Source organism: Bos indicus x Bos taurus, chromosome 11, assembly GCF_003369695.1.
Source record: "Bos indicus x Bos taurus breed Angus x Brahman F1 hybrid chromosome 11, Bos_hybrid_MaternalHap_v2.0, whole genome shotgun sequence".
Taxonomy (NCBI): Eukaryota; Metazoa; Chordata; class Mammalia; order Artiodactyla; family Bovidae; genus Bos; species Bos indicus x Bos taurus.
In genome coordinates this window covers 101880608-101902699 of record NC_040086.1, presented here as the reverse complement: position 1 = coordinate 101902699, position 22092 = coordinate 101880608, and the positions used below count along the sequence as shown (strand labels likewise).

Genomic DNA, 22092 nt, shown 5'->3' with positions numbered 1-22092 from the left:
GGGGGCCCCACCCTCGGGGTCAGGCAGAGGTCAGGCTCACCTGCCAGCAGGCATCTCGGCAGTGGAGGGAAGTGAAGAGCCCAGGACTGGCTGGAACGAGGGTGTGACCCCTTGTGAGAGGAGGACCCTGGCACGGGACTTTGCCTCTCTGAACGTCTGACTCCTCATCACTGAAAGAGGCAAAGGATGGTACGGTATTGGTTCCTTTCTCATGAGAGTTCCGTGTGATTCCTTGATGCAGGACACTCAGCTCAGAGCACAGTTGAGCAACTGCTATTCCTAGTGATAAAGCAAGCACCGCGCATCCATTTGTCCATCCCATCAGTGTTTGTTACGGGCTGCTCTCTGCCAGGCCTGACCCCAGATCCTGGGGCTAGAGCAGTGAACAAAACATTCCCCTGGGAGGAGGCAGACACCATATAAACAAGAGAAGGGTTAATATCTACTGGAACTGAGTACCCTGGGGGAGTTAAGATGTCACTCTGGGAGTGATGGTGGCCGGGGGCAGGGTGGCGGGGTGGGGTTGCGGATGCTGGGGGGCAGCATTCAGTTCATTTAAGCTAAGGCTTGAATGAAAAGAAGGAGCCACCTGTGGGGAGAGGGGGAAAAGAGCCATCCAGATTGGGGTTGGGGGGTGAGGGGAGCAGGCAGGAGGAAGCCAGGCAGGATCAACTGCGGGTGGGGATGGGACTGGGAGACGGCGGGGAGGCTGTGAAAGCGCAGGACGAGCCTGAAAGCCAGTCCAGCCCCTTCCCAAGCCAGGCGAGGCCAGGGCAGGCTCTGGGAGCCAGTCAGGGACCCTGAGCCTGGGGGCCTGGGGCTCTTGTCTGTATATTTCAAACATTTTATTATATAGGGAATCCATTTGTTGTAGCACGGCTAGGAAACTGTAGCTAAGTCAAGTCATTTCCAACACCCAGAGATCACCATCACCCCTTAACATTTTGAGACAGTGTGTATATTCTAACATTTTCCGGATAGGCTACAAACACAGGGCTTTAATGAAACACATTGTATCAAACCCTTTTTTCCTGGATCTAATGTGGTGAATCCCCATTCACAGACACTCTCCCAGCCCCCTGTTGATGGCTTTTGAGAGCAGCCGTGCCCATTGCAGACACAGGCAGAGAGATGCCCTTGAGATAGAGTACTCTAAAGCCTGTAGGCTTCTGGACTCAAATAATAGATTTAATTCACAGGCGACTATCGAAACCCAGAAGTTTTAAGTTGCAGACCTGTGTCTGCAGCCAAGGACGTGGAAGAGCCTTATCTAGAGACTTGGGTTTCACCTCATAGGTAGTTTCACTTAAGAAGTTTAACCCAGGAGTGTCACCAGATAAACAGTTTAACCCTGGGTTTCTTCTCGGAAGGCAGTTTAGGGGCGTCTTCTCTGGGCACCGCCAAGCCTCAGGGCTGGGTTTGGAGTGAGCCAGCACCAAGTGCCAAGGTGTCCTTTATCCTCAAACCCAGGCTTTCTCCCAGTTGCCATCACTGAAGTCCAGGGTTCAGGTTCTACCCGGCTTCCATTCGTCACTGTCTCTGGATGCATCCGGAAGTTGGGTGCAGATTTCGGGGGGGGGGGGTGCCCCTCCTGGAGGCTGCTCCCAGCAGAGGGGCAGTCTGAGTTGTGACTGGATCCTCCAGGTGGGGTTGATTTGCCTTCCTAGAATCTGTGTCTTTCTAGCCCACAAGTAAGAGCTCTCTGTCGTATTTAGACATTTGAGAAGAAAGAGAAAGTGGCTTTCCAGGAATGGAAGCTCAGAGGGGGAATCTCTCAGAGCTGGAACATTCTGGAAAGTCCTTTGAATTGTGCCGGGAATGCCGTGGAGGTGCATCTCCCTCTGGGTCTCTGCGGCCTCTGCTTTGGGAAGTGAAGCTGGCAGAGGCAGAGGAGTGGCTGCCCAGGGGAACTGGAGGGGGCTGAGCCACGTGGCGGAGCAGTGGAGGGGCGGGGCAGTGGAGGGGTGGGGCCTGTGAGCCGCTGACAACCCGAAGCCGAGCTCAGCATGAGGACACATTCCTTCTGTTCGTTCTTCTGTTCGTTCGGGTGGTGCAGGTCTCCCCTGAATGTGATGAAGATGCCCCGGAAGGCGATGGAGCGGGGGCCTCGTCTGTGCCATGAGGCTGATGCTGGCACCTCCATCCCAGGCGTGCTGTGAAGTGTCTGCACATCCTCAGCGTGATGGCAGGCACGGGGCACCAGAGGAGCCAGGGCTGTTTATAGGGTGCTCTGCACAAGAGCGTCCAGAGAGGCAGTGTGGTCCAACAGTTACAGCTCAACCTGGGCTGTCGGACTAACCTGAACCCCAAAAGGCTGCTATTGCTAAGGATGTGACCCTGGGAAGTTTTGCTCCCTGCGCTGAGCCCCAGTCCCCACACCCATTGAGTGGGGCGTCACAGCTGTGCCTCCTTTGTACGTGGGTGTTGTTGTTCAGTCACTAAGTCGTGTCTGACTGTTTTGCAACCCCGTGGACTGTAGCCCCCCAGGCTCCTCTGTCCGTGGGATATTTGCCAGGCAAGAAAACTGGAGTGGGTAGCCATTTCCTTCTCCAGGGGATCTTCCCAACCCAGGGATCAAGCCTGCGTCTCTTGTGTCTCCTGCATTGGCAGGTGGGAGCAATTCCATAACATAACTTTACATCTGTGGCATGCCTATCCCATAACCAACTTTGTAGATATTAGTCAGTTAACAGCCATTTCATTGAAAATTATTCACTTAAGACTTCAGGATGTGCTTCATCTGCCTTGCCCAAACCATATTTATCAAATGCCTTATGCGTTTCACCTCTTCGTTGGTTGCCAGCTGGTCTTTTCATATTACATCTTTTAATCTTTTAGTAGGAGGATAAACCCCAAGTGCCAAGAAGAGGAAGTCTTTATTTGTATGTATATAAACGTACCTTGGAAGCTTTGTGAGGGCAGGACGGTGCTGGCTCGTTCACTGTTAGGTCCATGGTACCTGGGACAGTCCGTGACTAGCACACAGGAGGCACTGGGTCAATATTTGTTGAATGAATGAACATAAGTTGACTTTCCTAAAACAGAGGCATTGGTTTGCACTGAGCTATTTACACTTTCTGGAGAAGGCAATGGCCCCACTCCAGTACTCTTGCCTGGAAAATCCCATGGATTGAGGACCCTGGAAGGCTGCAGTCCATGGGGTTGCTAAGGGTTGGACACGACTGAGCGACTTCACTTCCACTTTTCACTTTCCACTTTCATGCATTGGAGAAGGAAATGCAACCCACTCCAGTGTTCTTGCCTGGAGAGTCCCAGGGACGGGGGAGCCTGGTGGGCTGCCGTCTATGGGGTCGCACAGAGTCGGACACGACTGAAGTGACTTAGCAATTTACACTTTCTCACCTGGCGCCTCTTACACCTGGGCATGTGGGAGACTAGGTGAGCAGTGTGGTCTAGGTAGAGATTTATCTTAAGGTTTGGGACTCTCAGTGGCCACCACCTGGGGTTTCCTGTCTCCGCTCTGCCTGCCCTTGTGAAATGAAGGGCTGACTCCATCCATGATGATGTCAGGGTTTTGGGCTGGTGCCCAGACCCATTTAACTATAATTCTGTACATGGTATGATCTGCACAAGAAAGTCTGATCCACTCATTTGTGTTAGCACCAGCATGCTGGTCCTTTAGCTCAGAATCCGTGATTTTCCTTTTAAAAATTAGCTTTTTCTTGTGATTGTATTGAGAAGGAAATGGCAACCCACTCCAGTATTCTTGCCTGGAGAATCTCATGGACAGAGGAGCCTGGTCTGGTCGGCTACAGTCCATGGGGTCACAAAGAACTGGACATGACTGAGCAACTGAGTGTGCATGCATACATGTGATTGTATAATGAGTGTTTTTCCTAATTGTATAAATAATACATTCTCATTATTTAAAAAATCAGATAGCTATAAATAAAACTTTTTGAAATCTCTTCCCCCAAAATCCGAAGTACATCCTTCCAGATTTACTTCTTTTGTTAAAAGTAAGTACATGTAATTATGTGTCTTTTTGTTTTACTTGAGAGTCTTGGCCTCCTTGCCAGTGTCTACACCTGAGATCCACCGTATTTCTTTTAAAAGCTGCAGAACATGGGGATGCCACAGTTTAAGCCCTCCTCTATTTATGGACATTTATGTTGTGTCCTGTTCTGGGCTCTTATTGATAATTCAGCAACAGGACATCTCGCCCATGTGACTGTGCACTTGTGCAAATGTTTGCTTGGAAGACAATCCTGAACCAGGATGGTTGGTTCCCTTGGGGCTCAGTTTCCCCATTTGTGCACTGAGAATTGCAAGATGATAGAAAGTCTTGTTTGTAAATACGTAGGACAGTTGGTTGCCCATGGTAAGCACTTGGTAAGTGATACTTTGGTTTTGAAACCAGAATGCTTTCGATCCACCTGGATTACCCATTGCTTTTTAAGTGTAGGTTGCAGGGAGACAGTTTAGGCCGAGTTAACTTACTTTCTGTTAGCCTGTCTTTGGCTTTCTTCTGTCCTTGAAGTGGCAGCTGTTTGGGTGCCCCTCTCACCAGCAGTCCCTGGTTCTGCAAGCTTTCTGCTTAGATCTAGTCAAAGAGACGCCCTGCATTGGTAACAAAAGAGGCTGCGGACTCCCTGGGCCTTCTGGTAGACCAGCAGTCACTTCATTTCACAACAGAGCATCCATGTGCAGTTGTAGGGGTGGAGGCCAACCCTGACCATGATGCGCATTGTAGGGGAAAAAAGTGGTGAGTTTGGACTCTACCTGCACAGGTTGGAATCTCTAATATCACACGATAATAATATCGCCTAAAAACATGTTAGACCCGACCCTCAGCTCACGGATGTGTCTCTTCCTCCCTGCCCGCCTCCCGTCTCCATGGTGGTCTGGAGAGCCTGAGGCTTATCCAGGATCACCAAGCTCTTGAGTGCAGAAAGAGAGTGTGAGCACTGATCTGGGAATGAATGCTGCTTCTGGCCACCGGCCAGTCTCTCCTCCCAGCTCTGGGTGCCAAAGTGGGAGCAAAACCCCTCCATGGGCATTGCTTTCTTAGGTGTGCACTGGGAGATTGAAGAGATGAACCCCAGGGTTTCTAAGTTGTTTTATGTTGGGGGCTTCATTTGTGCAGGTGTGTTTAGCTCACGTGAATTCCAGACTGAGAAGCCAGGGGAGAGAGCAGAGCCATTTCAGAGGCCCGCCAGGGGGCCAGGTTACTGAGACCAGCAGACCATGGAGGCAGGCCTCTGAAGATCCGGGATGTGCTGGGGGATGCTCGTCCCAGGCTGAGAAGAGTGAACGCGACTTGCTGGCATGAAGGGGGCATCTCTCAGAACCAGGCACCCTGTCAGCCCACGTTCCCTCCCTCTCCCTTCAGCCCCAGAACCGTGGATTCGAGTTCTCACTTCCTGAGCATCAGGGGTAATCTTGTATTCTCTGTGAGCTGATGGCAGAGCTTCGAGTTCGCTTACAGAAAGTAACTTAACTCAGCCTAAACTGTCTGCTTGCAACCTATGCTTACAGAGCAAGGGTAGTTCAGTTTGTCCCTAAGTGCGAATCATGAAGCCCGAAGCAGCCACCTTGTGCGGATACACAAGGTCGGGCCTGGAGGAAACCCTGAGCTTGGGAGGCGTCCCTGGTGAGCTGCCCTGGGGGCCGTCAGGCCCTCTCTGGGTGACCCCTGGGGCCCCGGCACTCTGGACGTAGTCGTGCTGGGAGCAGTACAGGGGCGGCAGACATCCTCTTCCCCCGGGCCCCAGAAAAGCGGGTCAGCGCCCCAGCGCGGCCGCGCCATGGAGTCAGCAGCAGAACCATCAGGACAGCAAAAGGCAACGGCACACTGAGCCCTTTTAATCACCTAATGGCAGGGGACACCCGACGCCCCCAGCTTGTGTTTCTGGCCTCGGCCGCAGCCCAGGCCGCTGTAACTACAGCCAAGTTTGGCCCGGCCTCTCCACATTACAGCCGTGACACGGCCACGCTCAATTGAAGTATTTGAAAACAATGAAATATGCATGGCTATCAGTGACAGCCCCATAAAGCGCGGCAATTAGCCGCGTAATCCGAGAGAGGGAGCCGGCCCTCGGCAGCCCGTGGTTCCCCATTAGTTAAATGCATTTTGTACGTCCTCATCCCATCAAATCAACTAACACTTCCTTTAATTGGTTCATGAATTATACAGCCGCCCCGCATTATAATTTAATCGCCTGTAAACATTCATAGGGCCCCACTGTAAAGTGGATCGCGCTCATTAATTCGTTAATTTCAGCAGATGGAAGGGGAGATCGGATGAACGGTGGCAGAACAGAGTGCCTTGGGCAACGGAAGAAGGAAAAAAAGGTGGGGGGCCATTTAGGTTTTTTAAGGGCTGTCAGAAACTCAATCTGTGAGCTGTCAGCAGCCCGGACCCGTCCCCCACCCCCTCTACCGCACCGGCTGCGGGAAGTGACTGGCGGATTCATCCGGAGGCTTGTCAACCGTCTTTAAACATCAAGCCAGCGGGTAAACCGAGCCCAGTGTAAATTAATTCTTGTCTTACGGGCCCCCCTTTCTCTGTCCCCATGAATATTTCATGGCGGGCAGCATAAATATTAATTCTAATAGCTCTGCACAGTGGTTATTATTTCTGTTTTATGACAAATATTCATAAAATATTCAGGACCCTTTTTTAGAACATTTACACACTTGATTGTGAATTTTCCCAGTTTCTCGGGGACACTGTAAACATATTGGGGTTCTCTTGATGGGCTTTTCCCCCCTTAATTAATACCGCTGGTTATTAATATTTAATCCAATTTTAGTTTTGTGGAGAAGTAAAAGCTATTAGATTGGAGGGCGGAAGGGATCTTCCCCTCTTCCGTCGGTGAAATGGGAGAGTCTGTTTCTCTTTGACACCTGGGTGATCTGACAAAGGATGACCTCCCTGCCTTTTTATCTGGAAAAAAATATCTATCTTTTCTGCGTGTGTCTGTTCTCCCCTTACTTTTTAACTGAGAGCTCTGGCGGCAGCCCAACTTGCTGTAATGAAATTCTTCACTGCAATATTTATGCAAGGATTTAACATAATTTTGGAGTAATTAAAGTGTGGGTTTAACAAACACAGTGGCGGATTCCTCAGGCAAGACAGCTGTGACTGGGGATGAAGGATCTTTTGGAATCCACGTTATTTATCTTTAACCCTCCGATGCCTGCAGCTGTGCATGGCGTCCCCAAGGAGACAGACAGAGGAGGGGGCTCCCAGCCCAAGGCAGCTGGTGCCCGTCAGGTGGCGGAGGACACAGGTGAGGTGGTAGCTTTGGCCCAAGGGAGTCTGAGGTGGGGTCAAGTGAATCTTAAGGCTGGGGGGGAACAAAGACAGTGTGGACCTCACCCTATTTGCACCCCTCCCAAATCCCTTCAGGGCTCCTTTTCCATTTTCTGCTTCTCACCAGAGGCTTCAGGAATGTTCTAACAACCGCAAGGAACAAGTGATATTATTTTACATGAAGGAAGATCGTGAAAGAGCGACCTAGAGTCAGCCAGGCCCAGACCCCAGTCTGGAGGCACCACTTCACGTCTTGGGAGCCTGAGTTTTTTCATCCTGGAGATGGGCAGGATCACAGGACCTCACTTGGATTAAATAGGGCAAGACACCCGTGCAGTGAGCTTATTAGTGCAGATGCCTGGCATGTAGAAATTATATAACGGTTTGCAGTGATGATAATGATGGTGATGCTGGAGATTCATGTGCGGCAAAGGGTTAAAATTGAAGCCAAGAAGTAAAATGCTTTTGGCTAGACAGATTCGTGGAGGAAACTTCCAGCTGTGGAAGGGGTTAAAGCCAAAGGTTTTCTGCAGCACCTTATTAAAAAATATCTGGTGGAAAAGTCGAGTGGAGATTCTGATGGTGGCTGGGAGATGCTTATGTGGCTCTTCACAGGGCAGGTCTTCCCGCACCATCTGTCACTGAGGGAAACTGGCTTTGAGAAAGGAAACCTCGAAATTAGCTCACCTCACCCTCCCTCGGCTCCCTGTCTCAGGGGACCTGTGACAAGGGGATGCACTTTCCCAGGTGGCCCAGGGGTCCAGATCTTGTACACTCTGCTCTCTGTCCTTGGAGCAAATTCCTGCTCCTAGAGCAGTGCCCAGGGCAGGTCTGCCCAGTAGCAGGGTGCCAAGAGGGAGGCATGTGATGGAGGCCTCCCTGGAAGAGCACCTGCCCCATCTCCTGCCTCAAGTCCCTCCCAGCCGATCAACTTAGAGTGGAGGAAGGTGGCTCTGACTCCAACTGACTCTGCAGCACAGCCCAGAGGGCTAAAACCTAGATACGTGTTCCGAGTTTGGGGTTTGTGCTGAGCGGTGGATGCCAAGGCCCCCCTTCCTCCCTCCCGCGTCCCTCCTCCCTTCCTTCCTTCCTCCATCTTTCAGCAGATTCATGATGGGGTGCTGTGCTCAGCTGCATGAATACTGTGGCTGGCTGCCTGGGTTGGCATCCTGGCTCCATGACTGTGTTAGGTGAAGTTCTCCAGAGAAATAGGAACAATCAATGTGCATTATATCGGGAGAAAAAGATTCTTTATAAGGAATTTTGGCTCATGTGATTATGGAGACTGACCAGTCGCAAGATCTGGGGGTTAAGTCCGCAAGCAGGAGCTTCAGGAAGAGCCAGGAGGCAGGAAGGCTGAAGTGGGGTCCAGTGAGACTTTAGGATGGGGATACAAAAGCAGTGTCAATCCCATCCCCACCCCACTAGATCTGAAGGCAGGAAAAAGTCGGTGTCCTTGATCAAAGGCAAGCAGACATGAGGAATTTCCTGTTATTCAGGGGCAGGTCAGGCCTTTTGCTCTATTTGGACCTTCAACTGATTGAGTGAGGCCCACCCACACTAGGGAGAGCAATCTGCTCCATTCATTCCACTAATTTTTCTAAAAAATTATTTTATTGGAGTACAGATGATTTATAATACTGTATTAAATTCTCCTGTATTCCACTGATTTAAATGATGAGAGACACTCTCACAGACACACCCAGAATAATATTTGACCAAATATCTGGATACCCTGTGGGCCCATTCAAGTGGACACACCCAGTTAGCCATCACGGCCACCTTCTAGCTGGGACACTTCGACCAGTTAACCCTCTCTGTCTCTCGGGTTTTCTTCACCTGCTGTGAAGGAAATGATGATAATCCCCTTGTAAGGTCATGATGATAATCCCCTTGTTAAGGTCATGATGAGGAGCTCTGACCTAAGGTAGGTCAAGCCTTAGAAGACTGCCTGCCATGTAGGCCCCATGGGTGTTCAGTCTTATTATCACAGTAAGCAAATGGTATGAATTTTCATATTTAATCCTTAACTCTGCGAGGTACTTTTGTTTTTTAATCCTTGTGTATGGAGACTCGGATGGTAGGACAGCTCCCACAGTGAGCTGGCAGGTGGCACTGGAGCTTGAACCCAAGTCTTTCTGACCTCGGAACTCATGTCCAGGCCTGACAGCCTGGGGGAGGACAGGCTTGCACACAGGAGGTTGCATTCATTTCAGTGGGACCGAATACTTTGAGGCCCATGGTGACTTTCAGGGCACCTGTCTCAGGTGGAGTTCCCCCCGGAAGCAGAGGCTAAAACAGCCATGCGGTGGGAAAGCTCAGTGAGCAGATAACAGCTGAGCTGGGCAAAGGGACCGAAGCTGGAGGAGGCAGGCTGACCCAGCCTCCTTGATTCTGTGGGGGCTCCTTGCAGGGGAGGGCTGCGTTGGGCAGGCCCTGGTACCCCTCTGTGCTTACTCACTGGCCATGGGCCACCCCCAGAAGACTGTGACCCTGCTCAAAAGCTTGGGTTAAAAATGTCCATCAGTTGGTGAATGAATAAACAAAATCTCGTCCAGCCATACCACGGAACACCATTTGGCCATAAAAGGGGATGAAGTTCTGACACATGTTACGATAGGGACAAATCTTGAAAACACAGGCTGAATGAAAGATGCCTGGCATGTAGGGGCACATGGATAGTCTGTTATTTTTATGTGTTAAGCATTTGATATGCCATATGTTTAACCTTTAAAATAACCTTGTAAGTTCCTCTTTTTTTTTTTTTTCATTTTCCTAATTGGAGACTGGAAGGGCCATGCCTCATATGATTCTGTTTGTAGTATGTGTCCAGATGGAGCAGATACACAGAGACAAAATCCAGACAAACAGTCGCCAGGGACTGGGAGCTGGAGGGTGGGGAGGGCCTGGTCACGGGTACAGTGTTTCCTTTGGGCATGATGAAAGTCCCCCAAACTTACACTGTGTCAGTGCTTGCCCTCTTTGTAAATCTAATACACTAAAAAGAATTATGTTGTATACTTCTGAGGGGTGAATTGTATCTTAGTTCACGTGTGCATGTTAAGTCACTCGACCCAGGGATCGAACCCAGGTCTCCCGCACTGGGGGCAGACGCTTTAACCTCTGAGCCACAGGGGAGCCCCTTAAGTCACTTCAGTCGTGTCCAACTCTGTGACCCTATGGACGGTGGCCCACCAGGCTCTTCTCTACGTGGATTCTCCAGGCAAGAATACTGGAGTGGGTTGCCATGCCCTCCTCCAGGAGATCTTCCCAACCCAGGGATCAAACCCACATCTCTTACGTCTCCTGCATTGGCAGGCAGGTTCTTTACCACTAATGCCACCTGGGAAGCCCCACCGTATATCTCAGTAATCATATTTAAAGAAAAAAAGAACACGGGGCTCAAGTCTTGCAAGGTATTTACAGCTGGAAGAGGTCAGCTGATCTCACTCCTTACAGCTGACACACAAATTCTTTCTCGAAGAGGGGTCTGCTGGAGCATCCGGGTGTCAGCCACACCATGGGGCCCTGAATGTTCACCAGCCCCGATGTTCCTCTGGGACTGAACTGGGGTCCACATCGGCGTACTTAGTGGTTGACCAGCTGTTGATCAGCTGATCGGTGGTTGACCAGTATTCCCACCGTCAGAGGGGACCCCGAGGCAGCCAGCAGTGGCTGCAGGCACTCTGAGCACCTGAGCACTCTCGCCTACTCTGAGCACAGGTGGAAGGAGCAGTGTGGCTCCCGGCCAGCGGCCAGGGATGACAGGTCTCCAGGAACATGCAGGAGCCTCTCACAGAGGAGGAGCCCAGCTGGGTGGTGAGCCAGGCCCCTCAGACACAGACCCGGAGCTGAAGGACGACCAAGGGAAAGGCAGTGAAGAGTGTGGGTGACCAGTGGCCCCTGAGAGCCGCTGTGGCTCCGCCCAGCTGAGTGCCCCGTAGCGATGGCTGACTTGCTGAGCATGAGTGGGCACGAGCAATGTGGGGCAGTGTTGGAGGGAGTTTGGACACTGGGCCTGCATGGATCTGAGCAAAGCCAGAATTTTCAGAGTCCTGGTGTCCACACACATGCAGGCTGAGAGCCATTGGTATAGATGGCACCCTGACTGGGCACAGGCTGGCTAGTCTTGGAGTGAGGCTCTGGCTTGCTTTCCACGTATCTACTGTCATCTTCAGCTGAAACTCATTTGCCTTTCTCTTTGGGAAAAGTTTGCAGAACTTTCTGGCTTCCAACGACATGCGGTTCATGACCGTCCAGGAAGGGTCTGGGTGGCCACGTGCAGAGGAATTATTCTCTTTCTTCCCAGTGGTGATGGAGGCAGGCATTTTTAGAGGACTCAGGAATGGAGGCCGATTATGCAGGAATCTGACCCTCGGGTCACTCTCCTTGCACCAGACTGCTGCATTTTTGCATGGCGTGTGCTGTACAGCCAGGCGTGCTCACTAATTTCCCAGTTAATGACAGTCATGGAGACTGTTCTCCCTGCCCCTGGAGAGATTTTAGACACTGGCAGGGTAGATCTGCCGCTATCAATTATGAACAGTTTTAAACAAGAAATGGCCAGCCGGAGCCTCGTTTTTTTTTTTTTTTAAGGAGCAGGGAGGGGACACTACAGCTGCTACCAAAGGGCAGGAGGCATGGTGCGTGGGGGTTTAAAACGAGGTTGAGATGTCTGGCCTTTTGGTTTCAAATTGTTCTCTTGTCAGAGTGAAACTTATGCATAGTGAAAAAATTAAACTCTGGCCAGGGCCTTCCCTGGTCTCCAGGGCAGCCTTGCATCCAGACTCCGTGCAGCGTCACGTTCTCCTGTGCACCGTATTTCAGGACGGTCATGGTGGCAATCTGCAGCCTGCACCCGCGGCCAGGAAGGCCAGGGACTGATCCCATTGAGCTGATGGCACCCGTCCCCGTGAGATGGAATCTGGCCTTCCACGGCATCACAGCCGGCTCCCTCCCGTGCGAATCCGTTCATTTGCTGCACGTTTATTCAGTCCTCACCTCTTCCCTGCACGAGGGCATAGCACAGACCTGACGACCCAGCGCCTTGTCTTCAGACAGCTCACCCCAGGGTACGCAGAAGTGGGGATCCTTCTGCAGCTGGCCCAGTTCTTATTGTTCTAAATCCGGTTTTTAAACACTATTTTCATTTATTTATTTGGCTGCATCAGACCTTCGTTGCAGCACGTGGTATCTTTCACTGTGGCACGTGGGCTTCGGTGCCCCACACCACATGGGATCTTAATGGATGGAACCCACAACCCCTGCTTCGCAGGGCAGATTCCTAACCACTGGACCACCAGGGAAGTTTCTTGCTTGTCTTTTGGTTTCGGATAGTTTGTGCACAATTTGCTGCCCTCTCTAACCACTCTCTGCCACGTCATCTTTCTTCATGCTGTTCTCGGCTACATCCAGCTTTCACTCCCACGAGCGTCCTCCGAGAGCATACACTTCTCACGCTGCCATCCCCAAATGCAGCCGCCTCTAGACGTGCCGCTGCCTGTCCCTGACCCTGGCCCGGGGGAGGCCTTGTCCTGGGGAGTCCACAATGATGGTTACGCCTGCTTTCTGCTACCTGATGGCTCCACAGCTCACTGTCATGTGAGAATTGTTTTGTGACGGCTTCGACGTTGCCTCCGCTCTGATGTGTCAGGGCACAAACTAAAGATGAACAGACCATTCTAGTGTTTTGTGTCACTTTGCTTTTTTTCTCTCCCTTCTCTCTGTTCTCTGTTTCACTGGCAATCATTGCGAAGTTCTTTGAGATAAGACCCCTTGATTATTCCGGAGCCTGAGAGCCGCTGTTCCCTGCGCTGCAGCCGCACAGGAGGGCTCTGAGTGGCAGAGCTGAGTCCTGGTTTAAAGTGCAGACGGTGCTGCTGCCTTCCAGACGGCTCAGCGCACCCTCTGGGCTTTGAAGACACAGGAGAAGGAGGAGGCGTTCAAGCCTGTTTCAAGAAATGGTTTTCCTGGACAGATTTTCCCAATTTGAATATCAAATTTGGAAATGGAGGTTACTAAGGGATCTATTTGTGCCTCCTCCTGTATGTTGTTAGTTGTATATATAATTCACATTTTTATGTATTCTCGATGCAAATCCAATCCCTTATCAGGTATAGGTTTCACAAATATTTTCTCCTTGTTTATGGTATCTCTTTTCATTTCTGTAATGTTTTTTGAAGAGCAGAAGCTTTCAATTCTTGGGCTTTTAATAAAATCTAATTTATTAATTTAAAAATCTATGGCTCATGATTTTGGTGTCATATGTAGGAAATGTTTAACCCAAGGTCACAGATTTTCTTCTAGAAGTTTAATAGTTTTAGGTTTATATTTTATCCATGATTTATTTTGAAATAATTTTTGTAGATGGCGTGAAGTGTGGGCCAAGATTATTATCATTATTTGCATATGAATGTCTAATTATTCCAGCACCGTTGGGTGAAAAAAAGATCTTTCTCCTTTGAATTGTGTTGGTACCTTTGTTGAAAAGATCATATTTGTACGAGTCCATTTCAGAACAGAACAGAACAGAACAGACTCTTGTTCTGTCTTTTTAATCCATCTGTCTAGCCTTTGGCTAACATGCACACTGTACTACTGCAGCTTCATAGTAAGCCTTGAAATCAATTGGTTCTTCTTTTTCAACATTTTTTAAGTGATTCTAATTCTTTTTCATAAACATGTTCCATATAAAATTGACTTGTGTGGAATCTTAAAAACACCTTCTTGGAATTTTGATTAGAATCGTATTGAATCTGTAGATCTGTTAGGATTGACATTTTAACCGTATTGAGCCTCTGAGTCCATGAACATGGTATAGCTCCCGATACGTATTTAAGTCTTTGGTATCTTTCATCAGTGTTTTGTAATTTTCACCATACGGATCTTATACGTATTTTGTTAGCTTTACATCTAAGTATTGTAAATGGTACTTTAAAATTTTAATTTCCAACTGTCTATTGCTAGTATCTTGAAAAATTGTTTTACTTTTTCTTTATTGATTTTGTATCCTGTGTATTCACTAAACCCACTTATTAATTGTAGTAGCCTTTTTTAAGATTCTTTAGGGCTCTAATTAGATGATTCTGTCATCTGCAAATAACAGTTTTATTTCTTCCTTTTCAATTTGTATGCTTGCTATTTCTTTTTCTTGTCTTATTACACTCTCCAGGGCTTCCAGTAAGATGTTGAATAGAATTCATGAAAATGGACATTCTGCCTTCTTCCCAATCTTAAGGGAAAAGCACTCAGTCTTTCACCATAACATATGATGTTAGCTGTAATTTTTTGGTAAATTCCCTTTATTAGATTAAAGAGGAAATTTCCTTCTATTTGTAGTTTGCTTAGAATATTTACCAGGAAGTGACATAAAATTCTGTAAATTGCTTTTCTACATCTATTGAGATGATTATATAGTTTTCTTCTTTAGTCTCATAATATGGTTATGTGTTAGTTGCTCAGTCGTGTCCAACTCTTTGCAACCCCATGGATTGTAGCCCACCAGCCTCCTCTCTCCATGGAATTCTCCAGCCAAGAATACCAGAGTGGGTTGCCATTTTATATTCCAGGGGATCTTTGCAACGTTAGGTATCAAAACCAGGTCTCCTGCATGCTGGTAGATTCTTTACCATCTGAGCCACCAGGGAAGCTTATACTGACTGATTTTTGAATATTGAACCAGATTTTCATTACTAGGCTAAACCTCATTTAGTCGTAATGTAGTATTCTTTTTTATGTGTTGCTAGATTCAATTTGCTAATATTTTATTGAGTATTTTTTGCCTCTGTATTCATGAGGAATATTGGTTATAGTTTTCTTATAGTGTCTTTGTCTGGCTTCTGGTATCAGGGAGATGCTGCCTGATAAAACAAGTTGTGTTCTCTTATTTTCTATTTTCTGAGTTTTTATAGCATTGGCATTTTAGTTAGTGTAGAGTTAATACTATCAGCCCTGGGTGTCCTTTGGAAGGACTGATGCTAAAGCTGAAATTCCAATACTTGGGCCACCTCATGCGAAGAGCTGACTCATTGGAAAAGACCCTGATGCTGGGAGGGATTGGGGGCAGGAGGAGAAGGGGACGACAGAGGATGAGATGACTGGATGGCATCACCGACTCAATGGACGTGAGTCTGAGTGAACTCCGGGAGTTGGTGATGGACTGGGAGGCCTGGCATGCTGCAATTCATGGGGTCACAAAGAGTCGGACACGACTGAGCGACTGAACTGAATTGGACTGAATACTATCATATGGTTCATTTTTTTTAATTCACTTATTTGGCTGCACTGGATCTTGCATGTGGCAGGAATGATCTTTCTCTAGTTGCACCACATGGGCTTCAGAGTACATGGGCTCAGTAGTTGTGGCACACAGCACGTGGAATCTTAGTTCCCTGATCAGGGATTGAACCCACATCCCTGCACTGGAAGGCAGATTCCCAACCATTGGACCACCAGAGAAGTCCTGGTTCATATTTTTCAGTCCATTCATTTGTTTGTATACATATGTACATTCAGAACCTCATTAAATGATAAGTTTTTTTTCAAGGGCGGAAATCCCCCTCCCCCCACCTTCATCATAATATCTACACACTGCACCATAGTGCTTCTTTTTAACAGTGTTTCTTGATTTGTATTTATTTGGCGCACCAGTTCTTAGTTTCGGCATGCAGGATCTTCAGTCTCCCTTTGTGGCGTGTGGGGGCCAGTTCCCTGAGCAGGGACTGAACCTGGGCCCCCTGCATTGGGAGCACAGAGTCTTAGCCACTGGTCCACCAGGCAAGTCCTGTAGCACTTATTTTTTATTGTGGTAAAATACACACAACATGAAATTTGCTGTTTTAACCATCCAGCGTACATTTGAACGGTGTTAAGTACGTTCTTGTGCAACGCATTGCCACCATCCATCTCCAGAACTTCTCCACCTTCCCAAATGGAAGCGGTCTCCACTAAACAACAACCTGGGATTTCTCCTTCTTCCCAGCCGCTGGCGCCCACCATCTGCCTTCTGTCTTCATGAATTTGACTAGTCTACACACTTCATTTAAGGGGCATCATACGGTATTTATCCTTTTGTGCCTGACTTCTGTCACTTAGTGTAACGTCTTCAAGGTCCGTCCATACTGTAGCAGCGGTCAGGATCCATTTCTTTCCAAGGCTGTCTAATAGTCCACTGTGGGTGTATGTCTCGTTTTGTTTATCCACTCATCTACTGATGGACATGTGGGTTTTTGCCCTTTGGCTCTTGTGAATAATGCTGCAGTGAACTTAGGTGTGCAAATATCTGTTCAATCTCTGCTTTCCCTTGTTTTGGGTGTATGTCAGAAGTGGAAAGGCTGATCACACATTGCACCATTGTACATTCTTACTGCAAGGCACAAGGCTTGCACTTCCTCTGCACCCTCATCAACCAACCCTGGTTATTTGCTGGGTTTTTGATAATAGCCCTCCTGATGGGTGTGAAGTGGAATATCATTGTAGTCATAGCAAGAGTGGGTCAAGAGAGCCCAGCAGCCATTGGGCATCTGACGTCAGTGTCCTGGGTGACAGCCTATGAGTCCTCCCCTCTTTGGGGCTCAGTTTCCCCATCTTGTACACTGAGCAGACTGGATCAAAGCTATGGTTCTAAGAATTGACTACATACTACAGTCACTTGGGGAGTTTTTAAAAATCTCCATTCCCAGACCTTACCTCGAGCCAGTTATAGCAGAATCTCGAGGGCTGGGGCCCAGGTCTCAGTATTCTCAGAATTCCCCTGATGTTTCCAAGGTTTGGCCAAAGTGAGACCTGAGGGTACAGCCAAGCTCCCCACACCTGCCCAAGCATAAGAATCACCTGAGCTGCTGACTTACAAATATAGGTCTCCCAGTCCCTCCCCTGGAAGTTTTGGCTTGGTAACTCTGGGAGGGGTGCCCTGTATTTATTTTTTTTTATAATTTTTATTAAATCATTGGGAAAGACCCTGATACTGGGAAAGATTGAGGGCAGGAGGAGAAGGGGCAACATAGGATAAGATGGTTGGATGGCAACCATCCAACTCAATGGACATGAGTTTGAGCAAACTCTGGGAGATAGTGAAGGACAGGGAAGCCTGGCGTGCTGCAGTTCATGGGGTCGCAAAGAGTCAGACAAGACTGAGTGACTAAACAACAACAACAGTCGCTGGTTTACAATCTGTGTAAGTTTCAGGGTCAGAATCTGTATTTTAGACAAGCCCTCCCGATGATCCTTAACATCAGACAAATCTGGGAAACACAGGATCAGAGTGGCCCTTCTCCAGCCGCAGTGTATGCACAGATCACTGTGGATCTTATCAGCACTGGTCTGCGATTCAGTGGGTGGGCCATGGGGCTTGAGTCCCAGCTGCTGCTGCTGCTGCTGGTCTGGGGATCCCACTTGGAACAGCGGGGGATTAGAGGCATGCACCTTCCATCTCCCTCCTGAGGCAGCCCTGAAATTCTGCAAACCCCAAAGCAGGTGGTGCTCCCGCCCCTGGTGAATCCAGGCATGTAGACCAGGAATGTCTCTGCCCAATGCACTCTGCTTGGACTCTTCTCTGCTTTCACATTCTGTCTTTCCTGGCTGTTATTGTAAATGAGCAGCATAACACCCCAAACCAGCAGGTGGGGGCCCACACAGGACCGTGCACCTCCACAGAGCTGCGTGGGCTCCCCACTCTTCTCCCCAGCACCTGGCTCTGACATCAGGGTGCGTGAGCCTGGCTAATCAGAAGCTTCCAGCCTCTGGAAACCCAGCTCCTCTGCAGCAAGGCTTTTCCCAATGATGTGTTTCAAGTACCAATTTGGTGTCTGTGCGCTTCTGATCTTGCCAGCCTTTCACAAGGCTTTCTCTTGAATGACAACAAATGGTCTTCATATGCTGGGTTAAAATCTTTCAGTTGGGGCTGTTTGTTTATGAAGCAGCATCTATTATCACGGATTTCCAAACTAGCTTCCTTTCTACTGGCGTCGGCATCCAGAGCTACACCGTCAGCCCCCAGCCGTGGTGACAGACGCGTTTCGGTGTTGCTGTTGGGCCTCGGGAGTTCTGGGGGTACAGGGGGGGCAGCATGTTTGGAGCGTAAGGGATGAAAGCACATGGAAAACGCCTGTGCACCCTGTGCTCCGACGCTCCCGACTTTGTGTGTTTTATTTGGTGGCTGTTATCCTGGGAATGGAGATCTTTGTCAGGAACGTATGCGGGGAAGATTTACATGGCTGCTGCCACACCGCCCCCTCCCACCTCCCCTCCCCGGGATGAGCTCGCTTGGTGTGGTGGTAGCTTGCAGCTTTCACCAGATACCAGCTCCTTGGCAACTGGGCAGATGTGAGCCTCAGCAAACAGCATGGGCAAAGCAAGGGAAAGAGAAGAAAGGGAGTGGGACATGCCAGTCTTGAACGGAGAGTATTTGCCTCACATTTGGTTTACTTTTTATAGGCAGTAAAGTGTCTGCCTATAATGCAGGAGACCCAGGTTCAATCCCTGGGTTGGGAAGATCCCCTGGAGAAGGAAATGGCAACCCACTCCAGTATTCTTGCCTAGAGAATCCCATGGATGGAGAAGCCAGACTGAGCGGCCAGACAACAACAGGCTGATGTGCCACGTATCCATTCATCCTCTCCTTCACGTGTGTTTCCTGAGTGCTTCCCAGGTCTCAGGACGCTGGTCAGGGGCTGATCATTGATCTGGCCCTAGAGGTGACACCTGGGCCCAAGAGGCTGGTCTGAGGCCCCTGGGGACCGGGGCCCTACTGGACCCATCAAAGCTTGGCCTCTTGGCAGCCCCATCAGCACATCTGGTGAATTCCTGGGGGAGGGGAGGGCCTTCTTTTGTTCATCAGCTTGGGGGAAGGCAGAGGATGCATGCTGAAGACTCCCACCCAAGAGTGAAGGCGGGAAAGCTCTGAGTACAGCAGGCACTCCATAAATGCACGTATGAATTACAGCAATGAATAAACAGTAAAGTGAGCAACGGAATATTCCAGAACTTATTAAAAAAAACTGACATGGTTTGACCCTAGAAGGCAGGGCCTGGATTAGACCTGTGTGCAGGAGCCAGAACACGTGGTCTTTTGGCCTCCCCCACCCCCCACCCCACCCCCGGCGCGCACGCCTCCCTCCTGTCCCATTTGCCTTGAGACTGACCCCGGGGCCGGGTAGCTCTTCGTGGCAGGGCCTGTCCTGCAGGCAGTGAGGTGCTGAGCTGTAGCCCTGGCCTCCACCCGCTAGGTGCCAGTTTTGCGCCCCCTCCCCAGTTGTGACAACCAGAAACGTCCCCATACATTGTCCAACATCTCAGGCGGATTCTTTACCAACTGAACTATCAGGGGAGCTCAGCAACTATTAGCTCAGATGGTAAAGAATCTGCCTGCAATGCAGGAGACCCGGGTTTGATCCCTGGCTTGGAAAGATCCCCTGGAGAAGGAAATGGCAACCTACTCCAGCATTCTTGCCTGGAGAATCCCATGGACAGGAGCCTGGAGGGCTACACTCCATGGGGTGACAAAGAGTTGGACACGACTGAGCAACTCACACACTTTTGCAGGTGAGGAAACTGAGTCTCAGAGAGGTTGTGTTTGTGGCCTGAGGTCACACAGAAGGTCCATGTGGAGGTGAGAGTCTAACCCGCATCTGTGTAATTCCAGGGAACTCACTGGTCTCCCCCAAGGATGGGGCATTTGCTCCCCACAGCTCACCCCCTATCGGGTGCCTCCCCCCACCACTGCCCTGGGAGTGATGGCGGCTGGGAGCTGTCCCTGAATCAGGAGGTGGAGAGCTTCCGCAGCGGGGAGACCCCACCTGCATCTTTCTCTGGTGACCAGCCAGAGCCTGGTGCCCCGAGTCCCGAGTCAGGGCCACTAAGGCTCTGCCCACTCTGGGGCTGAAGCCCACCCTGGCCTCGAGTCCAGCCCGCGGTTCCCCCCAGCAGATATGGTGCGTCTTCTCCCTGCAGGGTGTTTTTCCTGAACGTGCCATTCGATTCTGTCATTGAGCGGCTGAGCCTGAGAAGAACCGACCCCATCACAGGAGAAAGGTCTGTGCCAGCCCTGCAGTGGGTGGCCCTCCGAGGGCTCCAGAGGCCACGCCCCACCGGGGACCCTCCTCTCCATCTAGCTGACGGGTGTCAGGGCGGGGCTGCTCCAGGGATACTGCTGGGGACAACTGACAGAAGATTCTAGAAAGGGGGTTCACCCAGCCAGCTCCTCCACACTGTCTGCCGACCCTCTTTTCCTGGAAGAGCAGCAAGAAAAGGAATGTCCGGGCTGTACAGCTGTTACACTGCTCACCTGCTCTGACCCGGGCTTGGCTCTGACCCCAGCGTGTCACCGCAGTGCGTCCCTGACGTGGCTGCCGAACAGATGCGTCCCCTTGGGAACAGCGTCACCTGTGAGCCCTCCCGTGGCTATAGGGGCTAAATCCTGGGGTTTCCCTTGCATCTGACCAAGTCCAATCGCTGTGTTGGTAGTGAAACACAGTTTACAGTCCCCACGATTGCGAAGAGGTTGAAGCCCCCATCTTCCCAGTAACCAGGGCCCTGTTTCTTGGTAACTAGACCGCATTTCTCAGGACAGAGGAGGAGGGGCAGGAAGGAAGCACCAGGATTTTCCCGTCACCGTGTGCTGGGGGATGTCCTCTCACTGACCCGTGTCACGTGAAACGGCCTTTGTGCTGCCGGGGCCTCTCCCCCAGGGACCAGGGCACTTCCTCGCATCTCCAAATGCCTGGTGTTATCATGTCCCATCCCCTATTTGACCGCGAGCTCCATGAACACAGAGGCGACGTCTCACCTGCCACTGGGTTGTCAGTAGCAGCTGTGTGCTAGGCGTGCATGGCAGGTACCTAGTATCATTTGGAAGGAAGAAAAGAAAGGAGAAAGGAAGGAAGGAACAAGAGGAATTTGGCCCTTAATATTTTACTATCTTCTGTCCTATTACTGATCCGTGACCTTCTCTCCTGGGACGGGGCCATGCTGCGGGTTTCTCTGTGGCTCTCAGCCTAGCCAATGGCTGGTGCAGAGTACATGTCTGCTGCTGATGGTCATGGGATCCAGCTTCTCTCCTGGGAAGGGGCCCCTTCTCACTTGTCCTCTGAGCTGGACCAGGGCTCACTGGCTTCCCCGCCTCTCGCAGGTACCACCTCATGTACAAGCCGCCTCCGACCATTGAAGTCCAGACCCGTCTCCTGCAGAACCCAAAGGATTCAGAAGAGCAGATCAAGCTGAAAATGGATCTGTTCTACAGGAATTCCGCTGAGCTGGAGCAGTTCTACGGGGACGCCATCACCCTCAACGGGGACCAGGACCCGTACACGGTCTTCGAATACATTGAGAGTGGGATCATTAATCGCCTACCCAAGAAAGTCCCTTGACAGGTTTTGAGCTGGGAGCATCCCTCAGGAAGACGGAGTTAGCCCTTCACCCCCAACCCTCTGGAAGATCAGCCAAGCCAATAAAGTGCTGGGTACAGTCTCGTGGGTCCTGGAGGTGGCCAGAAGCTGGCCTTGTTTCGGGGTCTGGGAACGCAGGACGGGCGCAGCCCGGGGAGGCAGTCAGGTTGACCGTGGCGGGCCAGGTCAGACCTGGGATGCGGTGTGGCTCCAGCGGCCATGCGCTGTGCACCCTGGGGTTGTCGCTGGATCCTCATTTCTTGCAGCCAAAATGGGTAAAAATAGTCCCTGCCTCACAGGGCTGCTTTGGGATGAAACGAGATGACAGGAAAAGCTCTCAACATAAAGCCCAGTACACGCTGCACTCTCTGTGCATGTTGTTCTACCGAAGCCACTGTCTCCAGAGCAGCCTGCCCGGTAGAACTCTCTGGA

The 22092-nt window shown here is 50.2% G+C and overlaps 1 protein-coding gene across 1 annotated transcript in view; it reads left to right on the top strand.

Moving 5' to 3' along the window:
• The window catches only part of AK8 (adenylate kinase 8), a 135560-nt gene extending 113818 nt beyond the window's left edge, over window positions 1–21742 (top strand). The window contains 2 exon segments of the mRNA XM_027556671.1: window positions 20228–20308; window positions 21405–21742. Of these exon segments, the coding sequence (XP_027412472.1) occupies window positions 20228–20308; window positions 21405–21642 (319 nt within the window). The 3' untranslated portion in view covers window positions 21643–21742.
• Window positions 21743–22092: the final 350 nt, after the last annotated feature.